This window comes from Amblyomma americanum, chromosome 9, assembly GCF_052857255.1.
Source record: "Amblyomma americanum isolate KBUSLIRL-KWMA chromosome 9, ASM5285725v1, whole genome shotgun sequence".
In the NCBI taxonomy this organism is placed as follows: Eukaryota; Metazoa; Arthropoda; class Arachnida; order Ixodida; family Ixodidae; genus Amblyomma; species Amblyomma americanum.
The window spans coordinates 126735640-126754568 of NC_135505.1; the positions used below are offsets into that span (position 1 = coordinate 126735640).

The 18929-nt window shown below is 45.3% G+C and overlaps 1 protein-coding gene across 1 annotated transcript in view; it reads right to left on the bottom strand.

The window, feature by feature from the left end:
- Positions 1-481: 481 nt before the first annotated feature.
- The window catches only part of LOC144104262 (uncharacterized), a 31028-nt gene continuing 12580 nt past the window's right edge, over positions 482-18929 (bottom strand). The window contains exons 5-7 of the mRNA XM_077637156.1: positions 12181-12297; positions 6249-6388; positions 482-2246 (exon numbers count right to left, since the gene is read on the bottom strand). Coding sequence (XP_077493282.1) covers positions 741-2246; positions 6249-6388; positions 12181-12297 — 1763 coding nt within the window. The 3' untranslated portion in view covers positions 482-740. The remainder of the gene's footprint in view (positions 2247-6248; positions 6389-12180; positions 12298-18929) is intronic.

Sequence of the window (18929 nt, forward strand, 5' to 3'; positions counted from 1 at the left end):
TAGCTAACGAAAGGTACATGTAGGCTAGGCTTCTTTGCAAGAGGAAGGGATCACAATTTGAGCTTCTAAACTCTGAGGCGAGCGCTTGTCTCCTGTTCGGCGCTTGCTTAGTTTGTGTTCGCGTTGCCGCATGTACAAAGTTGAGCCAAATGCATTAGCAAACAAATGGTTCACTCCATGAACGAAGCTCCATGAACGAAGCTGTGTAGAAGTCGGATAATTCAGCAGCGTTTGCTTGGGAGCTACTTGGCTCATGTCTTCAAGACGGAATGCTTTTAAGCGCAGCACATAAAGGGGAGAAGACAGACTGTAACTGAGAAATCACTACGTAGTTTGCTACGTAGAAGTCCTACGTTGTGAAGAAGGGGGCGCTGCCCCTTAACTGATTTTCCTTGCATTCTATATTTTCACTTAGCTTACAATTGAATTATTATTGCTAGATATTGTTTGTACACGACGAAAACGAAACCATGTACGCGCTTCTTCGAACATTTAATTCCTTGAGACCCGTCAACTCATAAAGGGGGCGCCTTGACATCGCCGATTGGTGGTTTTTGCGTGAAATAGACACATCAGCCGAAATGCACGAATTGGTCGCTGGTGACACCATGGGACATTCTATCAGAGCACTTCAAAATGCGGTGTCGTCCTGTCGGTTGCGGGAACTCGATATGCATCCTTGTTTTGCCTAATCAATGTGAAGTTTAACTATCAGTGCACTGGAGGCAAAGCATCTGTAACTACTGCTTTTGCTTCGCAGCTAGACGTTCTCTGATGTCTTTGACGCGCTGTTGAGCTTTGTCCAGAACCGTAATGTTTTCTAGAGAGACCGTTGGCCGCAGGTAATTGACATCGCTGTCATCGCCCGATGTCTGCTGCTGACCAGTCAACGTCTCCGTCGTGGTCATCGTCGTCTGACTGTAGGTCGACGTCGTGTTCGACCACACGCTGGCGTACTCATAAGTCGACTCCGATGGGAGGTCATAGATGATCTTGTTTCGCTCCTGGTTCAGGTCCAGAGGGGCATCCCACTGCGACTTGGCGCGCCTTATGACAACGGCGCCCTCTGCGGTGCAGTCGTTCCCCGAAGGGGCGCTGATGGGGCGACTGAGCAGGCCCATCTTGTGGAGTGCCGCCGCCGCAGAATTTAGCGTCTCGATGTGGTCTATGCGCATCACGGTCTTCTCGGTCTCGGTGCCGTCCTTGTCTCCGTCCTTCTTACCAGGCGCTGTGGGCAGGTTAGGCCGAGGGATGGCTCCCGTCTCCGCTGGGGTTGGGACCCCGGGAGGTTTTGGCGGCTGACGCGGCTTTTTAGCTTCGCCTTGGGCGTCTTTTTCTTTGTTTGCCTGAGCGGCATCGGGCAACTCGCTCTCTGCAGTTGGCGTCGTAACACTCGCAGTGCCGGCCCCATGCCTGCGCAGGTGCCTGTGGCGCCGTCTAGAGGGCCTGTGCTCGTCATCTTCGTCTTGTTGCTGCGGCTGTCTTCGTTGGAGGAGCAGAGTCGGGAACACGGTGTCTTGATTAGACGAGCTCGTACTCGGCGGTAAGGCGGTAGGTGGCGGGCGCGGGAACATGGTATCCTGGGAGTCCGTGTCGTCGTCAGCGGCTTCTATGATGATGAATGTCGGGAATCTCGCCATTGGCGCGAAGGGCCCTCCCATCGGTCCTCCGAGGGGCCCTCCCAAGGGCGCCCCCAGCCCGCCGATTATGGGTGCTCCCATCCCCATGGGCCCTGGTCCCATCGGACCGCCCATTCCGAATCCGTGAAAACCACGCATCGGATCCGGCTGGTCGTAAAGGCTTAATGGAGGGTGGCTGTGCTGGAACAACGGCGTCCTTTGTCGCGGCGGCATTTGAGCGTTGGCTGCGCGGAACGGTTGCTGCAGCTCGTTAAATCCCGTAGGCTGATTAGGTCTGTTCGGAGGGCTCGACTGAGGCTCGGCAAACACGTCAGGCAGCGAAGGTGCTGATGCCTCCGGCATGGTCATGACGATCGGGTTAACGGCGCGTGGGTAATCGACGTTCGCTAGCTCAGCAGGTGGCTCTGGAAAACGCATCTGGCGGCCGGTGTCCAGGTTTACCGGGATCCCCGCCGCACCGACGAACGCACCCGGCTGCCCCGCAAAAGCGTTCGATTGTGTCAGCTGCGTTCCGTCTTGAGCAGGGCCCATGCCAGGGTACGGCGTCGGGGCGGCGTTGGCGTTGACTGCCCGATAAGTTCCGTCCGGTTGCATGATGCAAGCGGGCTGAAAGGGAAAGTGGAAACTGCCGCTTCAGCAAGATTGAAAAACGATGCAAAAAGAAGTGGCGAGCGCGAAGCTGAGCCTGCAGCTCACGCCAGCGCCACATCTGAAATCAAAGCATGGCGCGCGTGAGTTCGCCTATCGTCCGGCTCAGAAAGGCTTCAGCGTTCTCCTTTCAGCAATGAACATGAATGACATATCATGCGTCTGTTTTCGGTTAATATTTTAGGGATATAAACGTAGCTCTCTGATGAATAAGTGCTCTAAATTTTCGCCAAACGTGCGCAACAAAGCGTAGAGTTATTTTACGACCCTCACACGAAAGCCATAAAAGAACTTTTTTAAATTACCAATCCAATAAATCTTCAAGTTTGCGAAGTCATTTTAATAAACAAAGCTGCTCTCATAGGTTTTTTTGAGTAATGCAAAAGTGTCATGCTTTCCTTACGAATATTTCAACATTAGCCTGGTCAGTTTGCATCGTTTCCTTCGTGAAGCGGCAGTTTCCAGAGGGATCCGCACAGTGCGCTTTGCAACGGTTCCTTCAAAAGTGGCTTTATTAGTAACCGTGAGGTGAAATAAATTTCTGGTACTGTAATGTTGCCCGCAAGTGGAATCCCTCTAGAAAACTGAAACCAGACAGTTCTGGCTGGAGCCTTTCTGGGACAGACGTTGAAGCGGAACAACAGAATACTCGATGAAATTTTTGATTCGACATTTCGAAGGCATTTGACATTTATCATAAAATCGAAACATCTAAATAAATTCAAGAGGTTTCACTCTAAAAAACATTGTGGAGGGCACTATAGAATACTTACGTGCTCGGATGTAAAAGCTAATTTTTTTAAAAAAAGTTTTTATCTTTTTAGTTATTTTTAATATTTTTCATTCCTTTCGAACGACACATCTAATTATTAGCATACAGCCGTAATGCAGCGCGTATAATGGTTTCCCTTTTCTTACCCAAAATGAAGTTTGGCAATCTGGCCTATGGGTTGAGTGCTCGCCTCGCATTCTGAAATCCCTGGGTCCAGTTTCCGCACCTTCCGAAGGAATTTTTTTTAATACCACGGTGACGTCTTCTAGGATATTTGGGACCACAGCTGCAGGTCAACGCTGACACCGGGTTTCGTTGCATTGCCGATATATATATATATATATATATATATATATATATATATATATATATATATATATATAGCAGACAAGGTAAAGGAAATGAGGGGCTCGTTTGACAAACATATTAAGGAATCCAACAGTCACCGAATCCAAGGTGCATAGGAGAATGTTTTTAATTTTTTTTAATTTGTAGTGCCAATCAATCGGTTTAAAAAAATAACTTATAAAGCAGCAGAAAAAAACAACCATGCCGCCGGTGGGATCCGAACCCACGACCTCCGAATATCGCGTCCGGTGCTCTTACCAACTGAGCTACGGCGACGGCTGTCCAATCCGCTGCTTTCGTGGGTATTTATGTTTACTGGGTGTAAGCGAACCTTGGGAGTGTTCACCAGCGCCACCCTCGACCATAGCGGTGAACGTAGCACGTCCTGTAATACCGCGAGTGTGACGTAGAACGTCATCTAACGGCGAGGGCGGAAACTGTGCGAGAGCCCTCTTAGGCTACCTATGGCAACAAGACCGCCAGAACCGAGACCCCCGTTATGCTATTAGCAGACAAGATAAAGGAAATGAGGGGCTCGTTTGACAAACCTATTAAATAATCCAATAGTCACCGAAACCAAGTGGCATAGGAGAATGTTTTTAATCATTTTTTTTATTTGTAGTGCGGATCAATTGGTTTAAAGGAAATTACATATAGGGCAGCACAAAAAACAACCATGCCGTCGGTATATATATATAGAAGCCAACAGTCACCGAAAGCAAGTGGCATAGGGGAATGTTTTGAATTTTTTTTATTTGTAGTGCGGATCAATTGGTTTAAAGGAAATTACTTATAAAGAAGCAGAAAAAACCCTGCCGCCGATGGGATCCAAACCCACGACCTCCGAATATCGCGTCCGGTGCTCTTACCAACTGAGCTACGGCGACGGCTGTCCAATCTGCTGCTTTCGTTGGTATTTATGTTTACTGCGTGTAAGCGAACCGAGAGTGCTCTTACACGCAGTAAACATAAATACCAACGAAAGCAGCAGATTGGACAGCCGTCGCCGTAGGTCAGTTGGTAAGAGCGCCGGACGCGATATTCAGAGGTCGTGGGTTCGGATCCCACCGGCGGCATGGTTGTTTTTTCTGCTGCTTTATAAGTAATTTCATTTAAACCAATTGATTCGCACTACAAATAAAAAAAAAGATTAAAAACATTCCCCTATGCCACTTGGTTTCGGTGACTGTTGGCTTCCTTAATATGTTTGTCAAACGAGCCCCTCATTTCCTTTACATTGTCAGCTAATATATATATATATATATATATATATATATATATATATATATATATATATATATATATATATATATATATATATATATGGATTAAGGAAAATAATAAAGACTGATGACAAAAAAGGCTGTCCAAGGTCATTATGAAGAACTCTGCTTGGAACGCTCGACGGCAATAGTCTGACTTCTTGTGGCAGCACCAGCATGGGGTAGGGTTGCGAAAGAGATTCTCCTGAGTGTATCACATCCTCCTTAACAGTCTTGTCATCAGACTAGCGCACAATCTGATCAAGCGAAATGACCTAATGGACTAGATTTCTATAGAAGGCAAGCGTAGCAGGGGTTGGCGGAAAGCTAGGTGGTGGGCGGATAAGATTAAGAATCATAAGAGGGCAGTGCAAAAACTGCACAGAACACAGCAGAAACATAGAACACAGGATGGTCTTATGATTCAAGTACGAAGCAACCAGCCCAAACACAAATCTTAGTCCAGAACATTAAGGAGTCTTCGGGGGCAAGGTGGCCGCAGCTGGTACAGGAGAGGCTTAATAGGAGAGATATAGGAAAGGCCTTTGTCCTGCAGTAGGCATAGTCAGGCTGATGATGATAATCTTTTAAGTCGTATTAGATGGAGCCGGCGTTTTCAACGCCATAGCATCATTCTACTGTGCGACACCCCTGCACGACAAGACGTGGTTCTAGTGAAATTTGTTATCGAAGTTTACAATATATGCTTTATTCTCATAAAGAAATGGAGTCAACTCCCGAAACACTACGGAATCGGAAACTAACGGGCTATCTCTTCCATTCGCCTCTGTGTTTCTCTGGTTAATGTGCTTCATTGCTTTCTCGATCTGTGAACCATCTAACATGTTGGCAAGTATTTTTAGCGCTACATGCATCTCGCACACGGTTTATGCGTAAAATAGGAAGCCTGCTTCAATGTGATTTTAACAAAAAGCTTGCCGTTTCTTACAGCAGCTAATAGTAAAGCCTAGTCAGGAAGGACAGCATTGTTTCGTCGCTACAAGCTTAATAAATTGTGACACGATATATTTGCCTTGCTATAATTCATCACCCATATCACCAAGTGCTTCCTTCTGGATTGTATACATTCGCTCAGAACATCGACCTCGTCCATCGGGTTCTCTCTCTTTTCTTTTCTTTGTCTTAAAAGAGACACAATCCAGGTCTGCTGCTTTTAGCTTCGGGCTTGACAACAAGCAGATGTGGAAGACAAACACCCCACTATTTTCTTAACGGTTTGAGCATCCACGTCGTAATCGCGATGTGCGGAGCTTCATCCCCAGTTCCTGCACACCGAGTACCCAGGGATTTAACAGTTCGTTGCTTCGCACCTTAAAGCCGGCTTCTCTGGATTGAAATGCTTGGTCCAACTGGGATTTTCACTCCACCTCTTGGGAACCAAAACCGTGTTAGCCACAGCGCTCTTTTTCGCCGAGCTACCGCTGAAGCATTGGATTATCATGTGTAGGTAAACATGCTGCAAAATCCTTCTATATAGAGCGTGTTCTTTCCGGAAGCACACCTTGTGCAAGAGCGGCGGTCCTCACGCGCGAAATGGCGCAAGGGGTAAACACTTACGGGTTGCTGTTGTTGCGAGTCTGGGGCTCCGTAGCAGGCCCGGGCGATCAGCGGCACCACCATACAGAGTCCCATGACCATGATCACCATGAGCATCAGTGGCATCGCTCCGAAGGAGCGCCAAAAACTTGAGCCGAATTCTGCACGGATGGCAAGAAAGCTCATTAGTGGGGAAACTCCGCTTCAACAAATGGCTAGCCCTATGGGGCCTCCTTTCGTTTTAATCTCCTTGATATGATCTACACATGCCGAATTATAAAGCACCTGATTGCTCCAAATTGTATTATACAGTTCTCACCTGGGACTCGAAACAGGTCACTTTCTAGCGTCCCTGACACTAATTCAGGATGGTTGGTTTGTGTTTTACGGGATTTAACATTCCAAAGCTACTCAGGTTGCGAGAAACGCCGCATGGAGGGCTCAGGATGATTTCAACCACGCGGTGTTCTTTAACGTGCACTGACACTGCACAGTACACGGGCCTATAAAACTTCGCCTCCAGCAAAATGCGACCGCCACGGCCGAGGTCGAACCTGCGTCTTCCGGGTCTCAGCAGCCAAGCCCCATAAACACTGAGACATCACGGTGGCTTCACCGTTCCAATAAATACGAATTCCAAATTTTAAATGATTTTCATAAAACGTTGCAATAAGGAACAATGATCTCTGTACCAGTCTCCCTCGCAGTTTCTATATCATCTCTTGGTAAAACCGAACCGCGAGCGGCACAGCAATGAAACCTAACCTATCGATAACTTGTTAGCACTGATTAGATAACAAGTTTTGTCAGTGCCTCTAACTTAAAGTGTATCACCACAATTCACTGCGCAGGCATTTCAACACGCACTTACCTTTAACGAAAGAAAAAAAGCGCAGAAACGTAGGACGAAGAAAAAGCACGACTGCACAACGCGCTATCAAGTCGTTTTATTTTGCCCGTATTTCCATCTCTCTCGCCCGCTTGCTGTTTTGTTTTTTTATAGATGTACTAACTTGTCCAAGTATCTGACTTAACCCACTTGCTACTTTTCGTTTCTAGCCCTCCTATACCGAATTAATGAAGAACTAGCTAAAACAGTGCTACAGAAGACTAGACAAGAGAAGGGCAAACACCAGCGCTGACTAACAACCGAATAATGTATCGCGACAGGTGAGGCAGCATTAATTGAGGCAATTAATGAAACCGCCTTCTCGCATCGGAAGGTTGCACACGTGATTACGCGCCGACCTCCAGTCTTTCATGAGGTCCGTTTCTTGCGATGGCACGAGTTAGCTAAATTGATACTTCATTTTGTTCTTGTTATAGTTTTCCTATGTCTAAGGTTATATACATTTGTCCCTTTTTCTTGCAGTTCTGCGTGGTGTTTTCAATTGCTGTATTTTTTTCTATACATTTGCTTACTGAGAGTCTATTCAGTTAAGGGAGCCTTTTATTATTTGATTTTTTGCTTGCGTTTTTCTTTTCGCTTACTTTCTTGGCTCATTTTCAGTTTACATGCCTTCCGACACGTGTTTAAATTTCCTCAGACGCCATGCCTTTTGCTATGCCGTTTTCCCGCGTTTTTACGCTTTTTCACTTTAACATTGAATTCCCCAGGGCTCGAGGGCAAGGCAGATTAATCCGCAAATATCCGCGTGCTCATTTGATGCAGCTCGCAGCGTAGCTTATTATAACACGAAGCTTTATAGTTTGACAATTGTTCGGCTAAGTGAGGTTCGATTATTTGCTCATTGCTGTCGTGGTTGCTAGAAGTTGTAGGTAATATTCGCGTCAAGATTTAGTTCATAGGCTTCATACGTTTTACAAAACAAGAGGTCCGCTCCCAACATCTGTGCTCTGGCGCTATTCATAGTCAAAGCTCTCTTGACGTTGAAAGAAAACGCACTTTCAACTGTACTGATATAGTAAGATAAAGGCTATCTCACTTAACCAAGAAAAAAAACTTATAGAACAATTCAGTTTAAAAAAAAAACAGTGCGCTGCACCCCTTTCGAGACGGACACATAGAAGGTGAGTTGGACTGCACATGCTTTGAATTCATTACATTCACTACCATAACGCTAGGCCGCATATAATTTCATACTGCGTGCTACCCTGCACACAATCAAGGCGGTATTTCAAACCCAAAACAAATTGAACAGAGCCTTCCATTCTTCGCCTTTGTGGAACGGGCCGTGCTTTGATTTATTGGATTACAGCTCATTTTTTTCTGAACACGGTGCGCCAAAGGGGATATTATGCATAAAGCAGATTTAATTCAGTGGTGCTGCTAGCGACGATACGTGTTTTTGCAGTACTTGACAAAGAAGGGATGACGTCAAAAGACGAACGCGTTTCTGAAATAAAATAATTCAGTTCATAACTTGCGGTTTAATCACAGCAGCAAAGAAATGCTTTTATATTTTTATTGTATATCAAATATAAATCATGGTTTTTGTACAGAATGATCGTGCTTTGTTTTATTAGTAATTGGCAGACACTATATAAGCAGAGTTTCCTTTAATTCGGTGCACGGATTCCTAAACTAAGTCCTAACCACAGGCGGAACACATCTTTTGTATAAGCAATGTTTGTTTTGGGGCAGTGCACGGCTTCCTAAACTAAGTCCTAACGGCAGGCCGGAGACAACACTGAAATGACATTTCGCGCTGCACCGGGAAGATGACGAAGGTACGCGGATAATCTAGGAAAAGTGTCAGACCCAGACTTTATGCAGACCAAGGTGAACTGCGGCTATCAGATGTGACCCGGCATATGCGATCAGCAGTCGCTTTCAGGTAAGCCAGACATTCTTCGTTTACTGCACGACAAAATAGAAAGCTAGCCCTATCTGTCGGCCCTCAGTATTGAACCCTGCATAATTCATTGCTAATATTTTCATTTGGAGTTCAGAGAAACTTTGAGAGCACGTTGAGTTCGTGGGCGAAGAACTTCATACTGGTGGCCTTCCTACGTGCTGGAGAGCGCGAATCAAAGTGCTTCCTATGCTGGTATACTGAATAATCTAAATATCAGCGGTAATGTTTAATGATCCGCGCCATGCACCAGGGGGCGGCAGCTGCGCGAACTGGAAGCGTTTTCCAAGCTTTTCTCGATCGGCTTCTTTAACAGGGAGCTCTAAGTAAGATTCACGTAACCTTTCCTGGTCATGTAGAATGTTCTTAGAGCAAATACATACATCCCATCTATTTTGTGAAACCTCTGTCCTAAATCTGCTCACCTATCAAAAAACTGCACACCACACATGAAAATGTTTGAACAGAAGAAAACATTTTTCATAATTTCAATCAAAAAGTGAAAAGGGAGAGTGGAGAAAAAGTTTTATGAACACAGGTTGACAACGCTCCATCCCCTTAAAGGCTACAGGAACAGGTAGAATATTTCACGTAACAAAAACTAAAGAAAAGTCTATAGGTTTCAAAAGTCACAAATACTGCGTACAAGACTAAAACTTTCTAAGTTTCAAAGTTAAAAAAGTACAAGGCAAACAGTAGTGTACAGGAAAAAAAAATGTGGTTTAGAAAAAGTCCTCTCGGTTCCCGTTCACACGGGGCCGTATTTTGTACCGAATCTTCTCTCGACTCGCTCATTTTCATTTATGTAATTATTTATTCACAAATACCTGCACCGTCCGATGACATTATTGTAGGGGGGACGTAGAACGAAATGAAGCATTACGAGTGCTATAATCAGGTGATGAGACATTCAAACAATACACGGAAAAGCTATAAAATACAGAAATCAGAGACACACGCACACACGCGTGCATTAATGATACAAAGGTAAAATGCAGGGATTCTATGAATACAAGCCCGAATAACAGCACTAAACGCTTCCACAGGTGTGGAGTCAGCGACATTTTTGGGAAGTTTGTTCCAAACAGATATGACATGCGGATATGACATCGCTCTTCGTTAGCCTAGTTTTCGATAGCGTAGTCTGCGAGTACTGCAACTTATTTGGCTGTCAGTCATGATGTCACAACTCATCGCAGCTAATGAAAAAAGGAGAAACGAAATAAATTTTCGCTAAATATAAGGCTCCTACATAGCAGTCTCGGCGTCTCCTTCATCTTTTTTTGTACACGTTTATCCTTATGCTTTGTTTTTTCCAACTGCTACATATTTCATAACTCTCACGCTCTGGTCTAAGTGTTCTCTAGGGATAGGCGCTTAAAGCGAAATTGAAATGGCTTTTGGAGAAGTCCAAGTAATTCAGAATACGAATCTATAAAGCGTCTAGATAAAGCACGCAAAGTATTTTTGCACTAGCTTTCATAATGGGGACGTAATCATCGATTAAAACCGCGACGATATTGTTCAGGCTGCTCCTCACTACGTTGGAGTGGGAAAATTCGTAATGACGTCATTGTTGCCGAAATTTTTAGATGACCGCTGCCTTGGCCCGCATGATGGTGTGCGTCGTCCGGTGCCAACAAATATTTTTTGTGAGCTTCACCTTCAATCCTGTTGGTTTTCTTCAATGTAACAACCGTTTTTTTCACTGGAAACGTAGCGCTCTCGAACGTGACGTCATTATCAGGGTTTCTGCCCGTCGCTGTGTACTGCTGACAAACCGGAACGCCGCCGCCGCCGCTCTATTCCACTTTTACACCATTTGAACTATTAGCGCAAAACGATTTCGCAGGCTTTACCTACATGTTTCACACATTTGGTTCTTTTAAACTTCTAGAATTCTAAAACCTCTTCAGTTGTCCAATAAGCCTTTGTATGGATTTAGTACGCCGGCATAAGTTCTGAGTTGTACTTTTAAGGCGAAAACCTTTAATAGATCATACTCCCAGTCGGGATCCTGTCCGTCCGTTACATTGCCAACCGGAAGTCACGACAACAGAAGTGACGTCATGCAGTCCAACCGTCCGTCCGTCCGTCCGTTACACTCAACTCGATAAGAAAAAAATCGTTGTGCACGATTGGATTCGAACCACCATCAAACCGTTCCGTAGCCGAGCGTGCTAACCATTACGCAACTTCCTGCCAACGCATATGTAGTTATCCTTGTCTAAGACGCTGGAGAGTGCTTGCAGAATGGCGTCGAATTAGATGAATGCCTCTCAAACGCCCTCCAGTGCCTCCAGCATTTTAGATTCACAAACAATTGTGTACTTAATGATCATCTTAACCACACGTCAGTGACACAAGCAGCAACACTTACCTAAAGGTTTTCGCCTCACAGAACTAACTCAACAAGGTGCCCTCTAGAATTTTTTCCGGGAATAAAGTTCAAATCAAACCAAATATGCGAGCACGTCAAAGCCGGAGCCTCCGCCTAATACCTGTGACGTCAACGATGGCGTTATTGGTGCCCTGGAGAACCTCAGTTACACAGCTGCCAGTGGAAACAGTCACCTGGGATTCTATTGTGTAAGGGCTCATTTCGTTTTCATTTGATTTCTTTTTCTTCCATTGGTCGCAGCTCCAGGTGACGCAAACCGTGGAGGTAGACGTCAAGTTCTTCATGGCAGGAAAACACCCATGAAGTTCATTACTTGCATAACGCGCCTCACGTTCTTGCCACACCGAAAATCTGGCGCTCACTGCCGAGGAATCATTGACCACGACGGCACGTTTGACACGCTTGACGAGATTTACTGGCGCTAATATCGTCTAGTCGAATCGAAACTGCGTGGCGGTGGTTGTTATTCGAATCAGCGAAGCGTGATCCCTGTGGAAAGATCGAACAGGAACCAGGTGGATTAGGGTGGCAGAGTGGCAGAGTGGATGTGCCTGTTATTGTCGTTTGCTTCTCCATATAATGTTGCTTACGTCACGATTGACGTCACAAGCAGAGTAAATGAATACAAAAAAGATGCGTTGCTTACTGTGAACCCCTGCTCACATCAGTACGAATGAGCAAGAAGTTATCGCACGCTTCTCAGTGGTGTTGACGAAGGAGAGGTTCGCACACTCACCGCATTTTTCGTCGCTGTTGTCGCCGCAGTTGTTATGTCCGTCGCAAGCGAAGTTGTCCGCGATGCAGCGATGGTTGGCGCACTTGAACTCGCTGAAGGTACAAAAGGAACTTCCAGCTGCATAGAACAAATCGAGGCCGTTTGAGAGAGCCATAAAAGCCTAAATGTTGTAATACTGCGTCCTTTACTCTCGTCACATATCGCGCACATTTTATGCTTGTTGGAATTTCAGAAAATATTAAATTTAAATGACCCATTCCTTCTGCAGCCTCAGTGCCAATGAAAATAAAAGTGTTGAAACTGCGCTATCGTTTAGTCCCCCTTTCAAGCATTCTGTAGCAATAGCGGCGCTCTGAGCAGCCTTGCAAGTTGGTATAGTGGCGCTCCGAGGAGCCTTGCATGTCGGTATAGTGGCGCTCCGAGAAGCCTTGCATGTTGGTTCCTGCGTCTACAATCCTGGTCCTGCCAGGAGCCAAATGGCGTCAAGGTTTCCTGTGTTTCAATAAGAATTATTTGTGCTTCTTATTTCGTTAGGCATTTCGTTTAGCAGTTATCGACAAAAGTGGGCGGGGTGCAGATTCCCGCTAAAAAATTTATTGCTTATTTGCTGCGATAGCCAGTTAGGTCGTATTCATTTCAGCTTATGGAGCACGCATGTCTCCTTGCGCTCGTACTCTTTTCGTTGACACGTGTTACCTGACGATTTTGCGCCGAGAATTCGCATCCCGCAAATATTTTCCTATGGGTGTACATGTATTTAAGTAAATAGTGGTCCTAAGAGGTTTTTGCATGTTTATGAAGGAACAAAGGCTACTAGAAGAGATAAAAGATAAAAGTCACAACTGAAGCAGTCTTCAACCTACCAGTGTATACATTTTGGGCGTATTCATGGAAACACCACACTTGAGAAATGCTTTTGGAATTACACTGAGAAACCGAACATTTGTTCGTGTCTGAAGGTAATATTTGCAGAGCTGATTGCTGGTCTAGTCAGTCAAAGGTAACTAGAAAAACATATGCGCGTTGAGAACGAAGACAAATAACACAAACCCTTTGCTTCATTGTCGCACGACTATTTCAATCTCTCCTTCTCTGCCTTCCTTCGAACCACTGAATGTTTTCTAGTTTTTATCCATGTAGTATAGCATTTCTTTTTTCTTCATAATCTTTGTCGCGAACTGGTTAATTTATCTTAGAATATGATAGAGCGTTCACATTCATCGTATTATAATCACCTATGATAATGACGTCAAATTTTTTAGTTCAGCGCACTATATTTTGCCATTATAACTTACTTTCGAAATTTGTTTTCTCTGTTTTATTATAATGCGCTCATAAAGTAGAGATGGTGTAAAGCGCTTAGGAACGCCGTTTATTGAGAAGCACCGGCTTCTTCCTACTAGGTTTAGAATGTGTTTGCATTAAAGTCAGCGATAACCAGATGAGCAAATAAAACTAACAAGTTTTCTGCCATAAACAGTAAAATAAAACAAATGACAGTAAAGTGACCTAGAACGCCTGGCATAAGAGAGTGTCATGTGATGAGTGAGCTTACGCATATTGGCCACCAAACCTGACAAATTTTGAATTCCTCTTTGACATTGACGGATGTTTGTCACATGTAGCAGTATCTGCGCCACGCTATCGAAAATGGACCATCGCCAGCCCTGCACGTACAAACGCTATCATAATAACCGCTCTAGATAATAGCGATTCACTCGCCTGCCTACGGGACTATCCGATACTCCTAAGTTGCAAAGAAATCAACAAGGCAGACCTGTGGGCCGATTATTTATTCGCGGCTGTTGTCTATACTCTGGTTTAGCAATAAGGACGAAACAGATAATAATACCTGCCATACTTACCACTTCTGTATCTTAGAAATATCATTTAAAACAAAACTTGCAAGTAGCGCGTGTGTTATCCCCTCGCTTATCCCTATGACACTGTATGTTACAGCAGTGACGTGCAAAGATCGAAGTACCAAAGGCTCAGGTCCCAGTGTCATACATTTTACCAATAATGAATGATGTTTACAGTCACAAAAGACGCGCAGAAGAAGAAAAAAATAAAAATTACTATGACAGATAAACATGCACAGGGATGCGCCGTTCAACCACACAGCTTGCGATAGATGGGGTCAGAACAAGAAGGTCGGCTTCAAACATATTGCAATCGATACCAGATGCTCCGCACGTGAACGAGCCATGACACCCCCGAATGAGGACGTGCTCTCCGTACTAAACTTCACACTTGTCTTCATGAATCATGTCCTCTTGGGCAGCCCTCGAAGCACACCGTCGCATTAGGATGGGACGCCAACATGACCCGGCTGCAAAAGCAACAGTCCTTATCTTTATCCTTATCTTTAAAACAACGCATAGTGGTGGACGCGCTAGGAGAGGTCTCAACGAACCACTAACTTTGTATAGCGATTCGCAAGCAAACGACTGTTCTTGATTCATCGGCAGAAGCAGCCCTAGACTGTCAAGAAAGCCATAGACAACAATATGACTAAGACGTCTCTTGAATAGAGCAACCATTTCTTTTCGCGAACAACGCGATTTCTGCGCCCGATTCGGTGACAACCAGATTTTTATTCTGCAAAAAGGTGCGTCGCATTTTTTTTAACGAATTTTTCAGGCGCTTGTCAAGGATGGTAGTAAAAGTTTCGTCTCTCTGCTCTTAGGGATCCAGATGTTTTTTTTTTTCAACACTTCCAAGACTCTATGAACTCACATATTTCTCGGGAAGTTCTGTAACGGAAGCCTGCCTTGCTTTACCTACTTCAAGCTGCCGCAGTTGCACCGTGGCCTCCAGGGAAGCCTCCAGCAGTATAGTTGTTCTTCATCTCCGAAAAAGCTCCCTGAGTCGGTCTCCTCAGGCACTTGCTCGTGATGAGTGGGCTTTCTCCAGAATTAATTGTGCCGCTGGCGCCCTCACAAGCCGCTTCCATTCACAGATCATGGCAAGAACTCACCGTGGGCCTTCAGCTCGCTGCCAGAAGCCCCCAAGGACCAACCACGTCCTCTCTGGAATGGCCTCGTAAAAAGGCAGCGCCGCAACCCTCGCCGATAATGAGTGCGCTAAATTACGCCTCTCCTTTCCAGCCTAACCTCCTCTCCGGCCCTCACTCTGAGAGAGATTAAGAAAGTTTGTTTTTGTTTTTGTTTTTTAGTCGGTTCCGCGCGAGCAGAAGTGGGCGTTCGAAATGCGCAGGTTGCTGAGAAAGTACGCAAAAAAGGCGAACCCCAAGAACTGACGCTTGTGGACCAAGACAATGCACCTTTGTCTACGTGAAAAGTGAACGAGTAAAGGGGGCGCTGAGCGCGATGAACTTTGAGCCTAGTAAGAGCGCCGTACTATTTCACACCACGGGCTGAAAGACGTTCGCATGTTCGCATATTAAAACCCCGGTGAATAGCCTGCCATCTGGTGTAGTAATGGAACGAGCAGAACTCGGGACGAGAGTTTTGCATTTCGCTAGTTCACGGCACAAAGGCGTAGGTCTTCTGAGTTTGAGAATACAACGCACTTCCTAGAGAGAGCGAGGCAAGGTGCGTTTTATGAATTCCGTTTCGAATGCCAGCGGTTACAACACGTGGTTTTTAAGAGGCCTGGTAGAAAAGAGCATCTGGTGAAACAAAAAAGCAAATATTTATCTCCTACCTTCTCCTTTTCTTTTGTCCACGCCCAAGCAGAGCTCGAAGAGAGGGCCAGGTTCATTTGGGCTGACTTCGTTCTGCTACAAGTTCTGGCAAACTTTACGCAAAGATATGTTTTCGAACTTAACTCTGTAGTCTGCTTTTTTTTGGTGCACACCCTCTGACATCCAGCAGCGCAATCAAAAGCAGTTGCCGTGTCTATCGTCCCGTTCTGTCTTGTATAAACTTGTATGGTTTTTCTAAATTAAATAAAAACCTATAAGCCAAATATGTATGGTGTCTTGAACTATTGCTAAACTACCTCCCTCAATGACTAGAAGTCACGTCTGTACACCACAGTATACTAACCTGCAATGTCATCAGAGCGCACTCTAGCAAGAATTTCGGCATTCGAAGGAGGTTTTATTAGTTTGGGTCACATGAATTCGAAGACACGAAATTCATTAGCACACCCAAACAGCCAATACCTTAGAGGTTCTGTAAACTTCCTTGTCCTCTCAGCAGTCTATCGGTACAAATACTATAATAGCGAATTGAGGAACAGAGCAAAGAGTCCCAATCCGTAACAATGAGCATAACTGGGCAGTCACTAGGTTGCGAGGTAGGAGTTTTATGGTGTTGTCCGCGCTCTCGATGGTTTAGAGAGTCACAGAGACTATCATTCACTGGTGCTTTGTGCTTTTGGGGAATAGAACGGGCTGAAAATGATCCACAGGGGAAGAGACCATTTCTTCACGTGCGCAATAAAATTAATAGGCAATATAAAAAGGAACAGTTTATGCGCATACTGTCAGCCATAAAATTCCAATTACCTTAAAGTTGCACTTAGACCTGAAATATGAATATGGAAGCATACTTTAGTTGTATTTTACAGTTCTCTTTAACATGCACCACCTGTCAATTTCTCTTAGGATTATAGTATTAAGGGCAAACAGAGTTTTTCTTTAGGGTCGCCGTTCTTGTTCGCTACGTGCCCTGTAAACATTGGACAGTTACTGTCTCCAACCTTTTTCAGTTCGCACACTAAAGGTTAAGCTAAAAGACGAGCGTGTGTGCCTTTCAGTATAATTTGCAAGCCGATAACGTCGTTTCAATGCATGCTCTTGAAGAGGTGTGCCTCTGAACCGCACTGTTGTAGCCAGCTGTTCCGATCCGTATAGGTTGCTGCAATTCTCAAGTAGCTACTCAAGACGACAAACACCTTAGCTGCTCAGCCACGGCTGCGTTTTCTTTTTTGAGTTGTGTGCGTGAGGTAACTTTTGCTGATAACGTTTTAAGAGGGGAGCGTTTGTTAAATTGTCAACTTCCTTTAGACGAAATAAGAGCCGCAGTGCTTACAACATGGATACTCTCGCGCTATATACTTTTATTGCCGATGTAAGCATCGTCGCCACAACTTTACAGTGTAACTGTGAAATTCATGATACAAACCTCTATGCTAGAGGTGGGAGAGTGTTCAGGAGTAGAAATTAGGGCTTCTGCCGGCAAGAACACCGTCGCGTCAGCGGATACTACACTTTGTGAGCAATTTTCTGCTACACAACGCCATCATGGTTAACCAGGGATGGCGTAGAAACGAGGTGCGTTTCTTCATCCGCCACTTTGCAACGTTCCTTTCGGGCGAATCAATAACATTCAACGCCTGCGAACAACACATCATTGAGGCGCTCTCTCTCCCTGGCTCCTCGCCCTCTTTCTGTAATTTCCCCGCCCGAGATGCACCTTCCAGGGCGGGGAGGGGGGGGGGGCACCACGTGACGCGCCAATTATGAGGGATAATTGTACCTTTCGGCAGACCACGTTATGAATGATGAAACGTTGCGCTTTATTCGTGCAACATCTGGTCGTTTCTAGGGGACCATTTTGAGTTCGCATGCCTGGCAGAAAACGCGCAACAGCAACGGAATCAGGATGTGTTTGAGTCAGCTGTAATCATTTGATATCGAAAATACAGGCATAAATAAGCCAATCAAATTTTAGGACATCGGTTTTTGTTAGAAACGTAATGCGGAAGGCAGAGAACCAAAGGCAAGTTTCGGTAAATGAGTGGACTCCTGGGGAAGGCAGGGCAGCACGGCATGGCAGAGTCACTCAGGGGACGACCTTAGGGAGTTTTTAAGGACAGACAGCTTGCACCTAGCGAATGCCGAGCTAATCGAGGGCTATTGTAAGAAGGCGGAGGTTCTCATCTTGAAGAAGGCATAGCCAGGTCGATGGCGGTTATGATGATGGTGTATGGTTTATCGGGGTTTAACGCCCCAAAGCGACTCGGGCTATGAGGGACGGTGTAGTGAAGGGCTCCGGAAATTTTGACCACCTGGGGCTCTTTAACGTGAACTAACACCGCACAGTACACGGCCTCTAGCATTCCACCTCCGTCGAAATTCGACCGCCGCCGCCGCGATCGAATCTGTGTCTTTCGGGTCAGCAGCCGAGCGCCATAACCACTGAGCCCCCGCGGCGTCTATATGATGATGACGATAGTATAGTGGGGTATTGTATGCTACGGCGTGGTATGGCATGGTATGATATAGTATGGTATGGTATGGTATGGTATGTAAGGTATGCGGCGCTATGCTAAGACATGGTATGGTACACTACGGTGTGGTATGGTATGGTATGTAAGGTATGCGGCGCTATGCTAAGACATGGTATGGTACACTACGGTGTGGTATGGTATGGTATGTTATGGTATGGTATGGTATGGTATGGTATGGTATGCTATGCTATGGTAAGGTACAGTATAGTATGGCGCGGTAAGATATGGTATGGTGTGGTATGGTACGGTAAGAAGTGGTATAGTGTGAGTGTTTGAACCTTCCACACCTTCACATGGGTCCTGTATTGCAGAACTGCGGATAAATTTCGAACCTAATCAGTGCTCTCCCCTATCCCATTAGCGCAGCTGTTGCCAAAATAATACCGCGGCGTCAGTGCAGAACCGCCTGCACAATTTGTTATTCCTTCGTTTTTGTTAGAATGGATACTAAGATTTCTTTTACGATGCTATTGGGAGAGCAAGGCCTCACAATTGCTATTATTGATTCGTAACTTTTTGTATTTCCGATTCCCGAGTTTATTTTC